This window comes from Vombatus ursinus, unplaced genomic scaffold (genome assembly GCF_900497805.2).
Source record: "Vombatus ursinus unplaced genomic scaffold, bare-nosed wombat genome assembly UNPS02009573.1, whole genome shotgun sequence".
NCBI lineage: Eukaryota > Metazoa > Chordata > Mammalia > Diprotodontia > Vombatidae > Vombatus > Vombatus ursinus.
Genome location: NW_020949351.1, coordinates 28,992,678 through 29,013,509, shown reverse-complemented (window position 1 = coordinate 29,013,509; position 20,832 = coordinate 28,992,678). Strand labels below are relative to the sequence as shown.

The window sequence follows — 20,832 nt, the reverse complement described above, 5'->3', positions numbered from 1 at the left end:
TCCCGACCCTACTCCTATACATAGGAGCAATTTGTATAAAAATTTGAAAGAAGTTGATTTAAATAAGAATATATATTTTTATGAAGCATGAAGTTACTTAAATTTCTTCTATCCCCCTCTCTGAACATGTAGGACAAATAATTAAATTCTGTTCATGAGAATCCTGAGATGAAATATTTTTTCCTAGGGTGTATGCAAGCTGCTTTTCTGTGTACTTTTTTTTTTTTCTAAGATAGCACCTGTTTCAGCTAAGGGACTCAAAGTTCTTGGGAAATGAAATGGTTTATCAATAAATGAAAGACTATTGGGGCATTTTAGGAATAAGAACAAAGTTCACAACCACATTCTAAGGCTGACAGTCTGGAGACAGGTGGTATAATTGACAAAATCAGATTCAATTCTTGGTTGGTTCTATAAATGAAAGATCATATCAAGGAAATCAAGAATAATCAGGTTTTCAGATGTCATCACACATGTCCTGAGGGTAAATCCTCTGACCCTTGTCCAAATCAATAACAACCAAGTAAATGAGGGAAGGAATTTGTTACTTACCTTATCCAGGTCATATAGAACACCCTAAAATGAAGAAAGGAATAGAAGAATTAAAACATATCTTCTCCCAAGTTGCTATTGACATTACTGAAGAAAGCTAGCTTGTATTTATAATCCTGTCCCTTAGGTAGCAGCAATCAGCCCCATTTGATACTCTCTTTGCTGTAAAAAGTGGGTGAGTGTCTTCCAAGGATCATTTGGACTTACTGTAAATACCAGTACCAGTTTTTGAAAGGGAACATACTCCTTTACTTCAGATTTCTATAGTTAGTTTAAAAGATATATGAATTCAAGTACAGGTAGTCAGCTGAAGAGGGTAAAAGGGATACAGTTGAATGGATTGCACTGGTATGTATATTCTCCTGCACTTTTATAGGGCTTAGGGTAGTCACTACATCCAAATAAAATGTTTAATAAGAGCTTTGGTGACAAGGCTTTCAAAATGTCTAAAAACCAATTTTGCTACTCCATTTGCATTTACTCTGAGGAAGGTGAGTGGCTGGTGCTATTATTCATATCTTATGAAGAAACCGAGGCATAGAGAAATTAAATTCTATCCCAAGGCACCCATCTGGTATATTTTAAGGAGCAGTGGAGTCTAGTCCTTGCATATCACAATGCTATTCTTTCAATTAGACTCTATCCTCTACCTAGTTGTGACTAATCTTATCAATAATATTTATCATATTCCATATACTGTGAATTATCTAACCATAAATTGTGTAACTATGAATCAATATCCAAGTAAATATTAATTTACTACTTCGAATAGTCATTTTGAAAAGCTAGAGATGCTCACTTTCTAAAATGCAGCATGGGTTCAAAAAACATATTCAAAACTTCTCCTTCAAAATTGTTTTAGATCTAAAGACATAAGCATTCAATACTGATTGAGAGACATAATTTTGTGGAAACAGCCAATACAAGAGTTTGTCTTGCTTGACTCTACATGTTTATAACAGGGGTTTTGTTTTCCTTGCTTTCTTGAAATGGGGAGAGTAGGAAGTGGGAGGGAGAGAAGATAGATCTTTGAAAATAAAATAAAATTTGATTAAAAAAAAATTAGGTCAGAGTCGGTTCATCAGCCACCTAAGTTTACATTTCAGTAGATTCTAAGGTCCGTGAGAGTAGTGAATGTTTTTCCTTGCCTCGTACATGTATCAAGTGCTTTGTAAATACTTGCTGAAGAAGATTGGTCTCACTACAGTCATGTCCCTCTTCTCAGACCTAAATTAACATTACACCTTAATCATACCTCTTACTTCACTACACTTGGTCCTGAATTGATTTTGACTCTTTCACCAAAGTGAATCTACTCTCAAAGAATTCATCCTTTGAGGAGGTATAATGAAGCATCATTGAAATTTTTGCTATTAAGGTTATCCAAAAGAATATTCTACAAGTTTTTGGCTACTGGAACCAACAACAATGGACATTAAATTTGTTGGACTACTCAGAGGGTAAGGTAGAGGGAAAAGAACATTGGCTCTGGAGTCAGAGGACCTGAGTTTAAATACCACTAATGATATTACCTGTGTGACCTTGGGCAAATCAATTAACCTCCCTGGGACTCATATTGTCATCTCTAAAGTCAGGGAGTTGTAGTAGATGACCTCAATTTCTCTATCTAAGATCCTATGGTCATCCTTGGAAGGGTAAGACAGGGTGGGGAGACAGAGACAGAGAGAGACAAATGAGGGAGCATTGCCAGGAGTGAAAATCCAAGCACCATAAAACCTGGGAGTCAAACTTGGAGTCCAAAGCATAGAGAAATCAGAAAAAGGTTATTGGTGTGAAGCCCTTTAAAGTCATCTCATCAAGGGGTTCTTAACCTTCTTTGTGTCATGGACACCTTTGGTAGTCTGGTGAAGCCTATGCACCCCTTCTCAGAATTCCAAAAGGAAATCAATTGTATTGAAACACATATACCAAAACACAAAAAAAACAAAACAAAACAAAAACTAAAAACAAAAACAAAAAACAGTTTACAAACTCCAGGCTAAGAAGCCCTGATGTAACCCTAACACATCATTTTATAGATGAACAAGTTGAAACCTAGAGGAATAAAGTGATTTGCCCAAGAACACAAAGCTCAAACTCAGATCTAATATCTCCACATTCAATGTACTTTCGGGTTACAGAACTAACAAAGGCAGTGAAAAGTTATTTATTTTGCTTTTACACTTACGTTGCTCACACTGACCTAATAATGCCAACTGAGACTGCAGACTAGGTCCAAAGGCAATTACAAGAAAATGTATTGAGCATCATTACTTAGGCCAAACAGGGACATTTTTGCTTTTATGTGCTTAGAAGCATGCAAGGTAAGGCTGAACAATGGCTATTCCAAAAACCTTATCAGAAATAACACAACTGCTTCCTTCTCTCTTCCCTCCACACTAAATAATGGCAGTATTCATGTGATCATAGATTGGGATGTGACTTTCGAAGCCGTCAAATCCAATACTTTCATTTTACAGAAAAGGAAATTGAGGTACAGGGAGGTTAAGTTATTTGCCCAGGATCACATATTCTGTCAGTGTCTGAGGCAAGACTAAAATGTAAGTCCTCCTGATACATGTCCAGTGCCCTTTCATTTACATCATGCTTCCTTTCAAAGTAAAAAAGAAACTGGTGATTTTTTTTTTAGGGAGGGATAGGTATTTTGTGTATAATTGACATGTCCAAGGAATTTGTAAACTTTTCAACACTATGCATTTATGCCCCTCTCTGATGGGCCCCAATCTATAGCTCTTCTTTCTTCTACTGCTTCTTTGACACCTACTTCCACCAAGGAAAGAAAGACAGTGTTTTGAATTCCACTAGCCAATACAGTCAACATGCTAGAGGAACATAAGAATGTATACACAAAACATCCTCCCTCCTCATTGTTTCTTCTATCTTTTGAGCTTGGGATTTTCTTTCAACCTAAACTCTTCCCGAAACAATTACAACAGCCAGTAGATAGTATATTGATGACTTTAAAACACTTAAAAATAAATTTACAACTTAGATCTGCTTTTCTTAAAAGTTGCCTCCCCACTCCCACCTTCCACTGAAACCTTAGGTACCAGGGAAGATTAGTTCCTGTCTCTGTGATTGAAACCAACAGATTGTTAATGTATTAGTGACAGGATAGTACCTACCAGGCGAGAGTTTCTTCTCATGTGTTTTAACTGAGCAGTCAACTTGTCCAACTCTGTCTGATGAACCTCCAGATACTCACTATAAAGATAAGGTCAAAAAGGCAATTGTGAACTCTGCATTATGTCAAACGAAATCTGGTGATAACTATCGGCCTCTTCCAACTCCCCTTGAAGGGAAATTACACAGAGGAGTCTTGTTTTGTGGAACGGATGAGGCACCTACATCTCCTTTTTATTGTGTTATTACAAATGCTGGGGCAATAGTGCTTGGTGCATTTAATATCATATGGATAGGGAGGTGGATCCAATATAGCAGAATAGCAAGAAGAAGTATAATGAGCTCCCCCATCCTCAACTCCTTTAAACAGATATAGAAAATATACCAAAACAAATCCTATCAGGAAAGCCAAGGGAAAAAAATAGCAAGTCACTTTTCTAGCTCAGGTTGGCATAGAGAGACAGTGAGAGAGGTCTACAGACCCTGGGGAGAGGCCTTGCAGAGCATCCCAATACAATGAGAGGATGTGTACCAGGGCAAGAAAAGATCCCAGGTCTAGCAGAGAGAGGCTTAAACATGAACAAGGTGCAGAAATAGGTACAAACTGCTGACTCTGTTGCTTATTACCCAGTTCTGGGTCACAAATCCAGGGCTAACTGAGCAAGGGACATGTAACGAGGCACAGCATTCCAGAGTAACAAGTGGTTTCAGGCTTTCGGCTGGGAACCAAGTAAGGGACAAATTCCAAAACCAGCAGCAGCTGCGTAGCTCAGACCTAAGGGGCAGGGTAGAATTTCAGCTCCAGCTTCTAGTCCAGTCTGAAGCATGTAGTAGAATAACCAAGGCAGGAATCTCAGGCCAAAGGGGAACCTGCAGTTCTGTCCAGCTGGTTAACAGTGGTTGAACTCTGGAGAACACCAAATAGGGTAAACACAAAGACCTGTTGCTCAGATTTAAACCCAAGTCAGAAACTTGCAGAACCCAGACCAAAAGGGCAGCAGTCAGGCTTTGCCCCAGATCACAACAATTTGGGAGCATTTAAAGCTTGCAAGAACCTATCCTGAGTTGACCCTGGGATCCTGGGTCAGCCCAATTCATTCCAAAAGTGTGTGGAGCCCAGCCCTAACATCAAATCCAAAGTCAGGAAGTAGACTGGAAGAATGAGCAAACCAAAAAGAATCCCTCCATAAAAAGCTATTATGATTACAAGGATGTTCAAGATACAAACCCAGAAGAAGAGAATGACTACAAAGCATATACAAGCAAAGCCTCAAAGAAAAACACAACTTGGGTACATGTCTAACTGGAATTCCTAGAAGAGATGAATACTTAGAAGAGTTAAAATGTTTTTATAAATAAAATGAGAATATTACAGGAAAAATTGTAAAAGAAATGAAATCTGTAGAAGAAGAAGTTGGAAAGAGAAATAACAGTTTGGCATAAAAGGTAAAAAAAAAACCTGCTTTAAGCAACAAACTCACTGAAAATTAAATTGGACCAGATAGAAGCTAATAATTCCATGAGACAACAAGAAATATCAAATAAAAAATTTAAAAAATAGAAGTATAAGGTATCTCATAGGAAAAACAACTGACATGGAAAAATGTATCAAGGAGAGATGGAAAGACTGACATGAACTGATACAAACTGAAGTGAATAGAACTAGAACAGCATTGTACACAGTAACAGTAATATTGTGCTATGATCAACTATTCTTAGCAATACAATGATATAAGACAATCCAAAGGATTCATGATGAAAAATGTTATCCATCTCCAGAGAAAGAACTGATGGAGTCTGAATACAGACAGAAACATACTATTTTTCCTCTTTCTTTTCTTTTCCTTTCTCTCTTCCACAAAATGACTAATACGGAAATAGGTTTTATGTGATTGCATAAGTATAACCTTTATCAGATTGCTTACTGTCTCAGGGAGGGGGGAAGAGGGGGAACGAATTTGGAGCTCAAAACTTTTTCAAAAAATTAATGTAAAATTGTTTTTACAAGTAATTGGGGGAAAAATAAAATATTATTAAAAAAAGAGAGAAGGCACCAGATTATAAAGGGCTCTAAAAGACAAACATAGGATTTTATGGTTGATCATGGAAGAAGTAGGAAGCCACTGGCATTTATTGAACAGAGGAGATGACATGCTCAGACCTGTACTTTGGGAAGGTTACTTTTGTCATGGAGTAGAGTGGAGGATAAACCAGAGTGAGAAGAGGCTTAAGGTTTAAAGCAATGTATTGCAATAATATCGTATGATTCAATAGCCTGGGCTAATGAGATTCTGCACTGGGGATAGTGGGTGTGAATGGAGGGAAGGGGATGTATAAGTGATGTTGTGAAGGTGAAACCCACAGAATCTTCAATCTGGATTATGCTACTTTATGAAAAATAAATGGAGTATACTAAAATTTTGACTATAAATATCTTGTTATACACCAGGGAAAGCTTGTATTCTATTAATGATATCTATAAAGAGGATTTATTCCTCCAATCATCAACTAACAATTACATTTTTGTGTCACTGTTTGCACAAAACAGTCAGGGTTAGGAAAGTGGCAAAGAATTATTGATGGAAATAAAATCTAACAGCAGACTTTACGCCATCCTCTCCAGTTCCTCAATAGGTATAGTCTCGGTAAAATTTCAGTCTGGAAATGACCCAAAAGATCATCTAATGCAACTGTCTCATTTTGCAGATGAAGCAAGTGAAGTCATGCCCTTTATCAGCTACAAAGCACCACACAAATGTAAAGTTATTAGAAGTGTTAACTCACTTGCCCTGTGTCACTTCTTTGCTTTCATAATCTGTTTAAGGTGACTTAAATGAATGTTTTGGATGTTGGGGGTGATGATTAAGCAAAAACCTACTAAGTTGAAAGTCATCAAACTTAATTACAGAAAACCAATGAGGTGATCTTGGTACAGAGCTAGACTTTGGTTTATAGGTTGCTTTTTAGCCTTCATGTAACTATTCTTTTATGGAGCAATATTTTTTCAGCTTATGATCCTTTTGTAGATAGAGCTGTGTTCAGTACTCACTGTTCTTGGACTGACAAGTAGAGATAGGATTTTTTTTTAAGTATTGCTATATTCAGAAGAGTACAGTGTTGTATACTACCAGAATAAAAATGTTGTAGGATTTCTTTTCTTTTCACCTTCTCTTATGACATGAGTAGATAACTGATGTGCAGTACCACAAAGAGTCAATGATCTCTTTGGATCTGGTTCTGATCATAGGGTCATGGGATTCAGAGCTGGAAAGAACCTTGGAGGTCATATGATCCAACCTTTCTATTTTACAGATGAGGAAGCTGAGGTCTAAGTTCATAAAAGTAGTAAGTAACAAATCTGGGATTCAAAGCCAAGTTTTCTGACTCAAAATCTAGCATGCTTTCCACTAATACCTTGCTATTTCAGTCTCATGAATTCATGACATGCCATGAAAGCCCCACCTATTTCAAATCTTTAGGAATGCTTTGGAGCATTTCTCTGACTTCTTTTGGTCCTCTGCAGTATAAAGGACTCACTGGACATTGTGAGAACACCTTATAAAATTAGCTAATTAGTTGTTTTCAAAGGCATAGCTAGAGTCTAAATTCTGAATAATGAAAGAAAGGAAAGGAAAAAAGAAGTGAAGAAGGAAGAGAAGGAAATGAAGAAGGAAGGAATAAAGGGAAAAAAAGGAAGCAGGGAAAGAAACAGTGAGATGAGAAAGAAAGATACTGTTTAAGCAATAAGCAAGCAGGCCACTCAGTTCACAGCATTAACTTACTCAAGTCCATTCTTTAGGGATCTGTAGACGTCTTCCACCCTTTTAGGCTGAGGCTCTTTGGGAGGGCTGTTACTTTTGTATCCTAAATTGTGCATCTTCTTTAATTTGGCCTGAGGCTTCTTGAGTGCTGAAGTATTTTCAATGAAGGAATTGCATCTACAAAATGAAAAAAAGTCAAAACTCTTCAATCTGATGCATTTATGAGAGAGGAAAAACTCTGCCAAAAAGGTACCTTTGGATTTTATCACCTTTTGCTTAGACCACTGTGTCCAGGAGAGGACAAATGTTTCCTTATACACGAACAGGTTTGAGCCATCCTGACCTAGCGTCTTAGTATTTGGTTTGTGATTCACTGAGATCTTTTCTAGTAGCTACTAGCTAGCTAAGACTCAGAGGCTGGCCCCACTTAGGTGATACACTACAAATAAAGGTCATGTCTGTCCATTGTGAACCTTTAAAGGGCAAAGAACAAAGACCTTGAGGTAAGTGGAAAGAATAGATAGGCCCTCGGTCAAACCTATAAAACAGATATGTTTCAGAATAACAGGGACATGCTCCATTGCTCATGGAATCACTGCCCCCATGCCAGAGTTCTGAGTTTCCCAGTTACGTCATGTTACAATGAAGTAAAGACGCTCAGCCCCAATGACAGCTTTCTCTTGTTGCAGTTTCATGGAGTGGGAGGGAGTATAAAATTCTCCTGGGCTCGCTGGGACACAAAATGCTTCAAAGTAACATTAGGAGTAGCTGTTTCTTCACAGTGGCTGCCAAGGCAAATGGACCCCAGCCATCAGTTTAGGGAAGACTTACACAAAAACCAACTAACCTGATTGTATAGCTAAGTGACAAAGTTACTGGGCTTCCTGTCATTAGGAACAGGTGGCAGAGGGGTCCAAGTAATCTAGCAGATATTTTCATATCCCACTGGCAAGTCATAACCTACCTCTACCAGCATGAGTGTAAACAGCTAGGTGGCACATTGGGTAGAGCACTGGGCTTGGGATCAGAAAGACTCGTTTTCCTGAGTTCAAATCTGACCTCAGACACTTATTAGCTGTGTGACCCTGGGCAAGTCACTCACTTAACCCTGTTTGCCTCAGTTTTCTCATCTGTAAAATGAGCTGGAGAAGGAAATGGCAAACTACTTCAGTATCTTTGTCTAGAAAACCCCAAATTGAGTCGTGCAGAGTTGGGCAGGACTGAAATAACTCAAAAACAACAATGCCATCTGTGATCCTGTGATTTTGTGATTACAGCCTGGGCCAAGTAAGAGGAAAAGCTTTGCAAAGTGTACAGCCATGAGGCAAATGTGGGCAATACTCTATTAGAGTGCTGAGATGGGACTCCTGCAGGGCAATGGGATTGAAAGGAAAGAAAGATCCTGGATTTGGATACCAGAGTCCTGCTTCAACTCCCAGCCCTGGTTTGAATCCCAGCCCTGACACTTGCTACCTGTGGGACTCTGAGCAAGTCAACCTCTTTGGTCCTCAGTTTCCTCATCTGTGTAAAATAAGGGGGTTGTACAAGATGGCCCCTTCCAGTTCTAAATCTATGATCTTATGATCCTACATTTTGGGAAAAGCTCAAGACAAGTTTTAAGGTATTTTTCTTATTTACTGCCCAATATTTTCACGGTGAATCAAAAAAGTCCTGTCTCAGAGCAGAATATGAATCTCTGCAAGATCAGTTTTAGATCAGGTTAAATCTCTAAAGGAACTAGAAACTCACCCTCTTCCCTCCAGTTTTCCCAATGGTCCTGAAGATGACATCTGTTCTCCCAAAACTAGTCTGCCAGGGGCACAGCCTTAATTCCTAGTTCAATGTCATAATATGTCACTCATAGCCTATGAATTCTGTATGCCCACTGGGAAAATGTGTTGCTTCAGCAGACGGTTTTCAAAATGAAGATCAACTATACACATCACTAGTTTCCTCTTTGCTAGGAGAACCCAAATTACTTAAAAAGAAACAATGGTGTTTGGTTTATGTCCTTGGCCAAAGAAGCAGAGCCCTCTACTCGAAAGGAAAAAAGCAAAATCCCATGATTCACTTTCATTCTCAAGTTGCAAGCATCCCCAAGAGGACTGTATGGCACTTGCCTGGATCGCCTTTCTTGAAGACCACTGAAACCAGCAAAGGACTGGCTTCTAATAATCCCATTGGGCCCTCCTGGGGAGAATGATTGAGATCCTACCAACATGATTTCTGGGAGTCTGGTTGATATTCCTGTAAAGATAGAGAGAAAGTTAGTGGCAAACACAGACAAAATATACAAAGCTTGTCAATAATGATAAAATGGGTAACAATGCCACAAGACATGAGTCATGAGACCATTAGATGTTAAAGATTCCTTTTCTCCTGTGACAAAGCCCTATTAAAACCAAGTATTCAGCTTTCAGATAAGTGAAAAACTATTAAGGATTTCCAAAAACATAAATCTAAATACATCAAAACAAATAATTTCAAGTTTCCTTCAGTGGCTATTTTTCATCAGGCCAAACTCTACATTCTACAGAATCGAAATTTTGAAATATACACACCTAGTCCCATTTAGAATGAACAAAAACAAAGCCAGATTTACAGATAAGCTCAGATAGAAAAGGTGAAACTAATATAAAATTTTAAATTGAACTCTGTGCTATAAAATTAGGCTAAAAACATTAGTTTTTTCTTTGCTTTAAAAGGAATAAAACTAACTCCAAACTCCATGTTCTAAAAATTTCAAGTAAGTTTTACAAACAATCCAGATAGGCTGGCCAGAAAGACAGTAAAGTGGGTAGGTAGATGGAGAAGGAAGGGAGTGTTCTCCAAAAAAAGGTAATAATCTCAGTTGTGGTAAGAACTATGAAAGAAAGGGTTGGGGGGAAGGGAGCAGCCATTTCAGTTCATTGCTTTTCTTCAGTGAACAATCACACTGCTAGGTCTAAGATTCAAGGTCAGATTGGCCACTGAACAATCTTTTCTATAGCAGATCAATAGCCTGACAATATAATAGAAGATAATTCTTTTCCTTACTTCCTGGCCCCAGATTTATCCATGAAAACACAAATGGGTCCATAACATTATCATTGTTGTCACTTCATCCAGAAATGGTGACTGATGAGTGATAGCAAAGTTAGGTCAGTTGTTATCTAGGTGAAAGCTTGAAAATGGGTAGCCCAGTTTGTGGGGTAGGTAGGTGGTACAGTGGATAGAACACTGGGCCTGGAGTAAGGAAGACTCATCTTCCTGAGTTTAAATCTGTTCTCACTTACTAACTGTGTGACTCTGGGCAAGACACTTAACCTTGTTTGCCTCAGTTTTCCTTATCTGTAAAATGAACCGGAGAAGGATATACCAAACCACTCCTGCATCTTTGCCAAGAAAACCCCAAATGGGTTTCATGGGGTCATGAAGAGTCAGACACAACTGAAAAATGGCTATTGTTGTGAGAATCAAATGAGATATTATTTATAATGTACTTTGCAAACCTTAAAGCACCATATGAATACTAATTATTGTTATTTTTGTTGTTAAGTTTGGTTAGAGAAAATGATACATTCCTAGCTTCTTGATATGATTCATCCAGCACAAAAAGAATGTAGTTGACACCCTGTATCTCCCATCTCCATCTCTAGAAATAGGTGATAAGAATTTCTTATGAATTGTGTAGGTTTTCAATTGTGTGAAGAATAGAAGAAAGGCACCTAAGTGCTGGGCCTTGAGTCTGTAAGACTCATCTTCCTGGTTCAACTCTAGCTTCAGATACTTAGAAGCTATGTGACCTAGGGCAAGTTACTTAACCCAGTTTGCCTCAATTTCTTTTTCTGTAAAATTAGGTGGAGAAGGAAATAGCAGACCACCCCAATATCTTTGCCAAGAAAATCCCAAATGGATTCATTAAGAGTCAGACATAACTGAACATAAATACACAAAGAATATGAGAAGTAGATATCCAAAGGCATGGCTGTTTTGGAACACTGAAGGCATATTATGATTTTTTACTTCATTGACCCAGGTAGAAATAATCAAGGTAGAAGTTTCAAAGAAGTTGACTTACAAAAACAATTCCAACAATTAGAACTATACCAACATGGAACTGGTTTTCGAGAGAGAATACTTTCCTCCCCATCTTGGGACATCTTCAAATAGAGGCCAGAAGACCATGTTGGAGATACTACAAAAGAGATTTCTGTTTCAGATAAGGATTCAACTTAGATAACCTCTGAGATTTCTTCGAGTTTTGATGTTCTATGACTCTATGAGTAATAGAATCGGGTACTATTTGCATATATGGACATTTACAGTACATGCATGAGAAATGTACCTCCTCCCTCATATATGGTATATTCTTCCTTGCCATCTATGTGACTTCATATTACATTTTTTCTCATAGAGAGGCAAACATAAAGCAACTAACCATAGCTTATATTTTTGCAATAACTATATTAAAAATCAGTTTCAGTAATTCTCCATTCAGTAACCTCTTGGGTACTAAAGTCAATTAATTTTTTATTTTACTAATTCTCACCTAAAAGACCTATCACATCATGAACACAATTTGCTAATAGATGACTTACAATTTTTTAAATAGTTAAGACTACGTAATTTTGACCTGAAGTTTCAAATACCTACTTTGTAACAGTACACTGCATTGGAAATTTTTTAATAAGACAAAAGATTTGTTAATTAGTTACTCAGATAATAGAAGATGAAGGCTCTATCTGCTTGGAGATCATGTCCTATAAGGATTAGTTGAAGGAATTGGAAAAGGATCTATTCTGGGATCCTTAGAAGGATCTGTTGAAGGAACTTGGAATGTTTGGCCTAGAGAAAATTTACAGGAGATATGATAGTTATCTTTGAGCTTTTAAAAGGCTGTTAAATGGAACAGAGATTCCATTTGTTCTGGTTGGCTCCAGAATGTAAAACTGAGAGAAAATGGAAGTTGTAAAGAGCCATATTTTGGCTAGATAGGAGGAAAATTTTTTTAACAGAGCTGTCAAAAAATGTAATTGGAGGAAGGTAGTAATTCACCCTCCACTAGAAATCTTTCAAACAAAGGCTAGATGACCAATCGTTAGGAATGTGGGTATGTTGTACAGAGAATTTTTGGTCAGAAGGACTAGATAGCATCTAAAATCCCTTCCAGCTCTGAAATTCTGGAATTCTTTGATGTAAAGCTCACAGAGAAGGGAAACATTCATTCCAAAACTGTTTGAAACTCAACTTTAAAAAAAAATTAATTCAATAGTATCTATAAAACTGAATTAAATGTTTGTACTTAACATAAATTAAACATTTGAAAGTAAAATGGATGGTTATTAAATTACAATGTAACTATATTTTCATTCTCACTCTGGAATAGATTAAATAAACAGCATCACTAAGAAGGGTCGAGTGATTCCTCCTCACCTCAGGCTTCCCAACCATCGTTAAGAAAACAAACCTTAATTCTCATCTTATTCACAGAAACAAAACTGTACCACAAAAAACTATCAACTAGATTGCAGAAGGGAAAGAGTAAGGTAGGTTGGGTTGAATGGCGGTGGTAGTGGGGAGGGGAGATAAGGTAGGGAGGAATTGGGGAGAGAACGGTGGAAGAGAATTTTTTCATTCCTTAATCAGTTCAGAGTTTATAATTTTTTGTTTTTTTACTCACATCAAGCAGCATCCCAAAATTCCATAGTAAGGAAAGGATAGTGTTCGGTGTCCTTGGGCTGCCTCTGGGCTTACAAACCCCCACATACAGAGAGTCAATTAGTCCAGCACAGCACAGCTCCAACTCCAAGAGAGGGAGGGGCCTTTCCTAGCCTCCTCTTCCCAAGCCAAAAGTGATTGGATAAAGTAAGGTATTAAGAAAGTGACTTAATGGGTTAATCAATCAGTAAGAATTTACAGGTTTACCAGGTCCTAGGTAATATGCTAAGCACTGGGCATATCAAGAAACAGACAAGACTGTCCCTGCTCTCAAGGAGTTTACAATTCTAATGTAGGAGATAGTATGTACATATATGAGTATCTGTTGCAAAGCAAGATAAGCAGAGAGGAAGACAATAGCCACTGGAGTGGGCAGGGGTGGAGAGACCAGGGAAAGTCTCCCACAGAAGATGGTGCTTAAGCTGCATCTTGCATTTCTAACAAAGAATTTCTAGGGGGAGGAAGTGTTAGCCTATAGAAATGAATGTCCTATTGTAGAATTGGCGGGGGGAGAGAGGGGAATGGCAAAGAGGTAAAAGCTGTAAAAGCTGTAAGGAAAATATTTTGTTTGGAAACAGGGTAAAGACTTCCTTTCTGGTACCCCCTGCAGGAGCACTGACAGGGAGATGAAGAAAATGAGGCTCAGGAGTTAATTGACTAGCTCTAAGGGTATACAGAGGCAGCAAGGTAGCTCAGAGGATAGAGGGCTGGGCCTGGAGTCAGGAAGATCTGAGTTCAAATGTGATCTCAGATCCTTATTAGCTGCCTGACCCTGGGAAAGACAATTAACCTCTGCTTCAAACTACTGAGAAGGAAATGGTGAACCACTCTAGTACCTTTACCAAGAAAACCCCAAATGGGGTCATGAAGAGTCAAACGTGACTGAAACAACTGAACACCACCACCAATGTGATGGCATTGAGGCAGCCAGATGACTCAGTGAATAGAGTTCTAGGCCTGGAGTCAGGAAGACCTGAAATCAAATCCAGGCTCACATACTTACTAGCTATGTGACCCTGGGCAAGTCACTTAACCTCTGTTTGCCTTAATCCACTGGAGAAGGACATGGAAAACTACTCCAGTATCTTTGCCAAGAAAACCCCACAGGCAGTATAGTCTACAGGTTTACAAAGAGTTGGACAGGACTGAAAATGACCAAAAAACAACAACAAAAGTACACAGGTCATAGAAACTGCTCATCTAAAATGAAGCCCGTTGGTCTTTTAAGAGTAGGAATATCACTTCTAGCAATGTATTCATTTAAACAAAATTCCATTTTAACAATTATGGGGAAAAAACCTTTTTAAGTGTCTAGGATATCCAATCTAGTCCAGCATGCGCGCGCGCGCGCACACACACACACACACACACACACACACAGAGTAAGCTCTATGTGGAAATCAATGTAATAGATGCTGGTGATACAAAGACAAAACAAAACAAAACAAACATTTTTGCCTTCAGGTAACTTACATTCAACAGAGAAATATATCACATATATGGAGAAAATGTCCCCAAAATTTCAGCTATTAATAGTTTAAAATAGCTATTAATAGCTTAAAACTACATTAAGACTTTTGGGACACTCTATATATCTACGTAATTTAGGATGGAGAGGGCACTTATATACTTCTCTATCTTAATCTCTAAAGCCTTAGAGGCAGAACTGCAATTTTTTAAAAACACTTAGTATGTAAGGCCCCACCTCACCAAACATTATACAACAACCAGGAACCACAATACCAAAATAGCAGATTGTTCATAAGGCCCTGTTACTATTTGATTTTCACCTTATCGGAGCTCCAGAAAATGTTTCCAGTCCTCCTAACATCATACCTCTATAACAGTAATTGCTCGCTTCATGTTTTCTGAGGATTGTTCTGAAAAAACTAATGTGGATCTTGGGAGTTTCCAAAAACCTAGAAATGTTTGAAATACTAGAATCTACTTGGTTCTGTGGATAGGGTTTGGATTAGGAGAATGATCAATGAATTACTAAATCCAATGGCTTTTTTCTCAGTCCTTATTCTTCTTGACCTCTCTGTAGCCTTTGACACTAAAGATCAGCCTCTCCTCCTTGATACTGTATTTTCTCTAAGTTACTTGGACACTACTCTTTCCTTATTCTTCTCCTATCAAACCACTCCTCCTCAGTCTCCTTTGCTGAATCCTCATCTAGATCAGGCTCTCTAACAGTAGGGTCCACTGCTCATTTCTCTCTCTACTACTTCTCTTGGTGATCTTACTGGGTCCCACAGATTTCATTACCATCTCTATGCTGATGATGCTCAAATCTCCCTATCCTTTCCTCACCTCTCAACTGACCTCCAAACTTGCAACTCCAACTACTTTTCAATAGGAACTTTAAAAATGCCAGTTGATTAATTGATTATTGATAGGCCTCTTCAGACCAGAGCCATAAACAAGCATTAGCTATTAAGACCTACTTCTAAGAATGTTCCATTTGAATACAAGATAGCTGAAATGTATATGGCTTTTAGACTTCTAAAGTACTTAGACCTTTATCTCACTTAATCTCACAACAACCTAGAGAGGTAGACTATTGTTGTTCAGTTGTGTCTGACTCTTTGTGACCCCATTTGGGGTTTTCTTAGCAAAGATACTGTAGTGGTTTGTCATTTCCTTATTCAGCTCTTTTTACAGATGAGGAAACTGAGGCAAATGGGGTTAAGTGAGTGACTTGCCACACAGCTAGTAAGTGTCTGAGACTTCCTGACTCCAGGCCTGATGCTCTATCCACTGCGCCACCACCTGGCTGCCCAAGGTAGGTCAACAGTGTACTGTAAGTATTATTATTATTTTTTTATTTAGAAGGAAAAAGGATCTCGAAGAGAAATGACTTGATTAACGTTGCTCAAGTGGCAAGAGGCAAGACTAAAACCCAGGCCATTGGACTCAAAAGCCTTTGGGCCATTGCATCAGAGCGCCTCCCTTCTATCCCCCATTTACATCTGCTTTATGGCTTTTTTGTGCATTTTATCAGCATGGGAAATTCCCTTCACTGATGCAAATCGATAACTAAATAGGGTAGCAACTGTTAGCATGTTGAGTGATTCAGGTGTGGCCTGGAGATGCAATTAGTCCAGCAAATCTTAAGTTTGGCTTATATGAAAACTCCCTCTATGGATGAAGACTAACAACTTGTCAGTAATTTAGAGACTTGGAAAGCTGGGGTACTTAGAAGTAAGGGATTTGCCCAGGGTCTGTAAGTCAGAGGCTCTTTTGGGCTTCAAGGCCCTTTATCCATTCTGGAACTCAGACTCTTATTGAGATCTCTAGCACAGGTAAACAGGAAAGTATATATGAAGCGATTAGAGGGGGAGGGCACAGAAAAATAGAGGGATCAGGGGGCAGCTAGGTGGCGCAGTGGATAGAGCACAGGCCCTAGATTCAGGAGGACCTGAGATCAAATCTGGCCTCAGACCACATAACACTCACTAGCTGTGTGACCCTGAGAGTAAGTCACTTAACCCCATTGCCTAGCCAAAAAAAAAAAAATAGAGTGATCAGGAGAGTCTTGCAGTAGTTTCTTCAAGTGGGCCCCATCCCCAACATGCTTTTAGGGAGTCCGTACTATTTTCATAACGATACCAAGATATTTTAATTTTTAATACCATAAATATTGATAGATACAACCCACATCTTTGTGGGGGCAGTCCTTAATAATTCTTTTTTTACTCCTGCTCCACTTATTAACAAAATCTACTACCAAAAGGAATTATGTCCTAGTTGAAGTATAATTACAACTAAATATTTAAAATGAAAGAGAGGTAAAATCCTTAGGAATGAATTCTAGAAAGCGTTAATTCTTTTGACAATCTTTTAAAAAAATTTCTACATTAGTCATGTTGTGAAAGAAGAATTAGAACAACAGAGAAAAACCGTGAGAAAGAAAAAACAAAAAAACAACAAAAAAAGAGCAAATAGTATGCTTTGATCGGTATTGACTCCATAGTTCTTTCTCTGGACGTGGATAGCATTTTCCATCATGAGTCTTTTCCTCAATAAGCTTTAAGAATGCACAGGGGTAGGAGCAGCTAGGTGGCACAGCACCTGGCCCTGGAGTCAGGAGGACCAGAGTTCAAATCTGACCTCAGGCACTTAGTAGCTATGTGACCCTGGGAGAGTAAGTCACTTAACCCCAAGTGCCTAAAATTAAAAAAAAATTATATATATATGCACAGGAGTCCTGAGACCAAAAGGTTTGATATCTGCTTGATAGGAGGTAGAGGAAGTAAGTACATTCCAGGGATGGTTGTTTGTGATAAGATTTTGCCTTTATACATATTTCTCTATCTTAAACTTCCCATGTTTTCCTTTTTTCAACTGTGCCAAGAACAGAAGGTTCACAGGCTCACCACAGTCTGGCTCCAGCTGAACGTTACAACCTTATTTCATACTGCTTCGCTTTATCAACTCTATATTCCAACCAAACTGGCTTATTAGCTTTTTCAGATTGGATGTTCCATATCCCGCTTACTCATCCTGCACGTGCTGCCATCATCTTCCCCTCCCCTCAGTGATTCCAGCCCCACGGGAACCTCAGGCTCCGGGCTGCAGATACTGTGCTCTCATGCCTTATGCTCTCTGGAGCACTCCCCAGCCATCTGTATACCCTGCCACAGAATTCCCCACCTTTACCATTCCTCAAGAGAGTTGTTGGTCAGTTGTTCAGCTGTGTCTGACTCACAGTGCCTTGGACGAGTCCATAGGGTTTTCTTGGCAAAGATCCTACAGTGATTTACCATTTCCTTCTTCAGTGAGTCCCCATTTTATAGATGATCAACTGAGTCAAATAGAGGTTAAGTGACTTGACCAGGGTCACACAGCTAGGAAGTGTCCTGACTGCTCTGGTGTTCTATCCACTGCCCTGGTGCCTGGTGCTCTAGCCACTGTACCACCTAGCTGCCCCACTCCTCCAGGGCAGCCCTCATTAATTAGAATGTAAGCTTCCTGGTGGCAGGGATTGGGTTGCTTGCTTTCATTTAATAGCCTCAGTGCTTAACACAGTACTTATGATACAGTAAGTGTTTAATAAATGCTCAATCTTCACTTCTCAAAATCCTTATTTTCTTTCAAACTTAAACTCATCTATCATTTTCTTCATCAAACTTTTTCTGATCTTCTCAGTTGGTAATGAATGCTTTTCCCTCTTCATACTATGTTCTATTTACTTACCCTGTGTACATATCCCCTCAGTAGACTATAAACCCCTTGAGGGCAAGAACTGTTCCCTTTTTTTTGTTGTTGTTGTTTTTATGCCTATAGTAGATGCCTAACTGATGTCCTTTTTTTGGTGGTGCATCAGATAGAGCATGGAGTTTGGAGTCAGGAAGATTTGAGTTCAAATCCGGAATCAAACACTTAGTAGCTGTGTGACCCTGGGCAAGTCACTTCACCTCTGTTTGGCTTAGTTTCCTCATCTGTAAAATGGGGATAATACTAGCACCTATCTCCTAGGGATGTTGTGAGAATCAAATGAGATAATAATTATAAAGTGCTTAGTACAGTACCTGGTACATGGTTAAGTGCTAAAAAAAAGTTAGCTATTATTATTATTATTCTTTTTTAAAAATTGAACTGCTGAAGTAACAAATTGGCTTGCAGAAGGGTTTTTATAAATTGGATTTTTCTCTCTAGTCCTTTCAAGAGGTTAATTGTGAACTATTTGTCCTTATAGATTAAGAGCAGGAAATTAATAAATCTTACATTTATTTTTAAAGTCCTGATAGCTTTACAAAGAGACAGTTTGAAAAAATGCAAAATAAACCATCAGCAGAGCAGAAGCTAGGCAGCTCTTTGAGAAATGTGAGTGGTGCTGACATTCTGCAGATGCAGGAGCTTCTCAGGAAGGCCACAACAGACAACATCAAACAGATTTTTCTACAATAAACTAAACACTGGAAGATCTAACTCCTCTTTAAGGAACTAAGGAATCCTGAACCTACCATCTAATTAAGAAAAAGGAGCACAAACAGTTAAGGTAGGCAAATCATTCCCCAACGTTAACTGACACACATAAGAGGATGGTAATAGTCCTAGACCCTACAGTAAGTCAATTAGAACATTTCAGTTTGATCTTGTGCTCTCTTGGGGATGAGGGTGGAAAGGGGAGAGAGGAGGCATCTTAGCAACTAGAAGTTCGTATTTTTACAAAGATGTGCTATTGCTAGGTGGCATAATGGATAGAGCCCCGGGCCTGGAGTCAGGAAGACCTGAGTTCAAATCTGGACTTAGACTCACTAGCTGTGTGACCCTGGGCAAGTCACTTAACCCCTTTTGCCCAGCCAAAAAAAAAAAAAAAAAGTAAAAGTTAAGTTTCTTCATGTCTAAAGAGTTCCCTCTGCTTTGTTCAGCTTTTCTGAAAACTGTAGTTCTCTTTTCTGTTCCCCACATCATGGACAATAAAGTATAATTCACTAAAATAGCTATCCTATCAGGGCTTAGATGTAAAGAGCCTGCTACTGTCTGGATGGTAGTGTTTATTTAACACGAGGCCTAAAATAGATGCTTATTACACAAGTGGGAGGGTACCTATTACAGAATAGTTAGCTAATCTTTTCTACATACGTATATGTATTTTAAGTTAACTTCTTTTTTTCTGACATACATATTTCTCATACATATAAATATACATTTTCCATATATGTATACATATATACACACATATATACACATATATGATTTTATCCTATATGTATCTTATTTGTACATAGCTGTTTGCATGTTATTTTCCATATAAGAATATAAGCTCCTTGAGGGCAGGAGCTGCTTATGCCTTTCTTCATATACCTAGCACTTAACTTGGTAACCTGGCACATAGAAATCACTTAAAAAATGCTTGTTGGTTTGTTGTTTACTTGATGTCATCCCTTCCTTATCAAGGTAGAATATTTGGTATCGGCATTTTCCTAATTTTTTACTTATGCATTATTAGTTATCAATATTATTTACTAACCAAATTTTATATTATGATGTAGCATCTTGGTTAAGGCAATTGAACAGTACTAAAGAAAAGTTTTCAGAGATTCACTTAAAATGACAAGGTTACGGCCCTATAGGACATGGAGCTCTTCCATGTATATAGTAATGCCCTCTTGCAATCACACATTATATCATCTAAGTGTCCAACAATCCTATGAGGTATCTTGTTTTTTTACTTTATTTTTTGGAGGCAATCGGGGTTAAGTGGCTTGCCCAAGGTCACACACCTAGTAAGTGTCTGAGGTCTGATTTAAACTCAGGTTCTCCTGACTCCCAGGCCGGTGCTCTATCCACTGCGCCACCTAGCTTCCTAGGATGGAACACTGCATGTGAGATCCATTTTTTTTCATGTACTCAATAGTTTTCCTGATTTTTTTTCCTTTTCTTTTTTATTCTTTATTATAAAGGGTGGCTTTTTTTTTGGTGGGGTAATATAAACCAAAGGTAATATATACCAATATATATTATGTTTGGTAATATAAATCAAAGATATCAATGAAAATGGATTTTCAAAAGTAGTAATCTGATTAAGTCATATCAATGGCTCCTTGAATAGGCAATTCTAATAATAAAGATGATAACAATAATAATGGTTTACATTTACATATCACTTCATTAAGTATGACTTGAACTTTACAGTATTCTTTCCTTACAGCCACCCTGTAAGGTA

At 38.3% G+C, this 20,832-nt stretch overlaps 1 protein-coding gene across 4 annotated transcripts in view; it reads right to left on the bottom strand.

The window, feature by feature from the left end:
- Positions 1–20,832, bottom strand: part of RIPOR2 (RHO family interacting cell polarization regulator 2) — a 126,142-nt gene that overhangs the window by 56,569 nt on the left and 48,741 nt on the right. For 3 of the 4 annotated variants that reach the window (XM_027852408.1, XM_027852405.1, XM_027852406.1), the window contains 4 exons: positions 9,578–9,704; positions 7,479–7,634; positions 3,699–3,777; positions 553–576 (listed from right to left, as the gene is read on the bottom strand). In XM_027852408.1, coding sequence (XP_027708209.1) covers positions 553–576; positions 3,699–3,777; positions 7,479–7,634; positions 9,578–9,704 — 386 coding nt within the window. Of the gene's footprint in view, positions 1–552; positions 577–3,698; positions 3,778–7,478; positions 7,635–9,577; positions 9,705–11,517; positions 11,538–20,832 lie in introns of those variants that run through there. The other variant, XM_027852407.1, reaches the window with a different exon arrangement.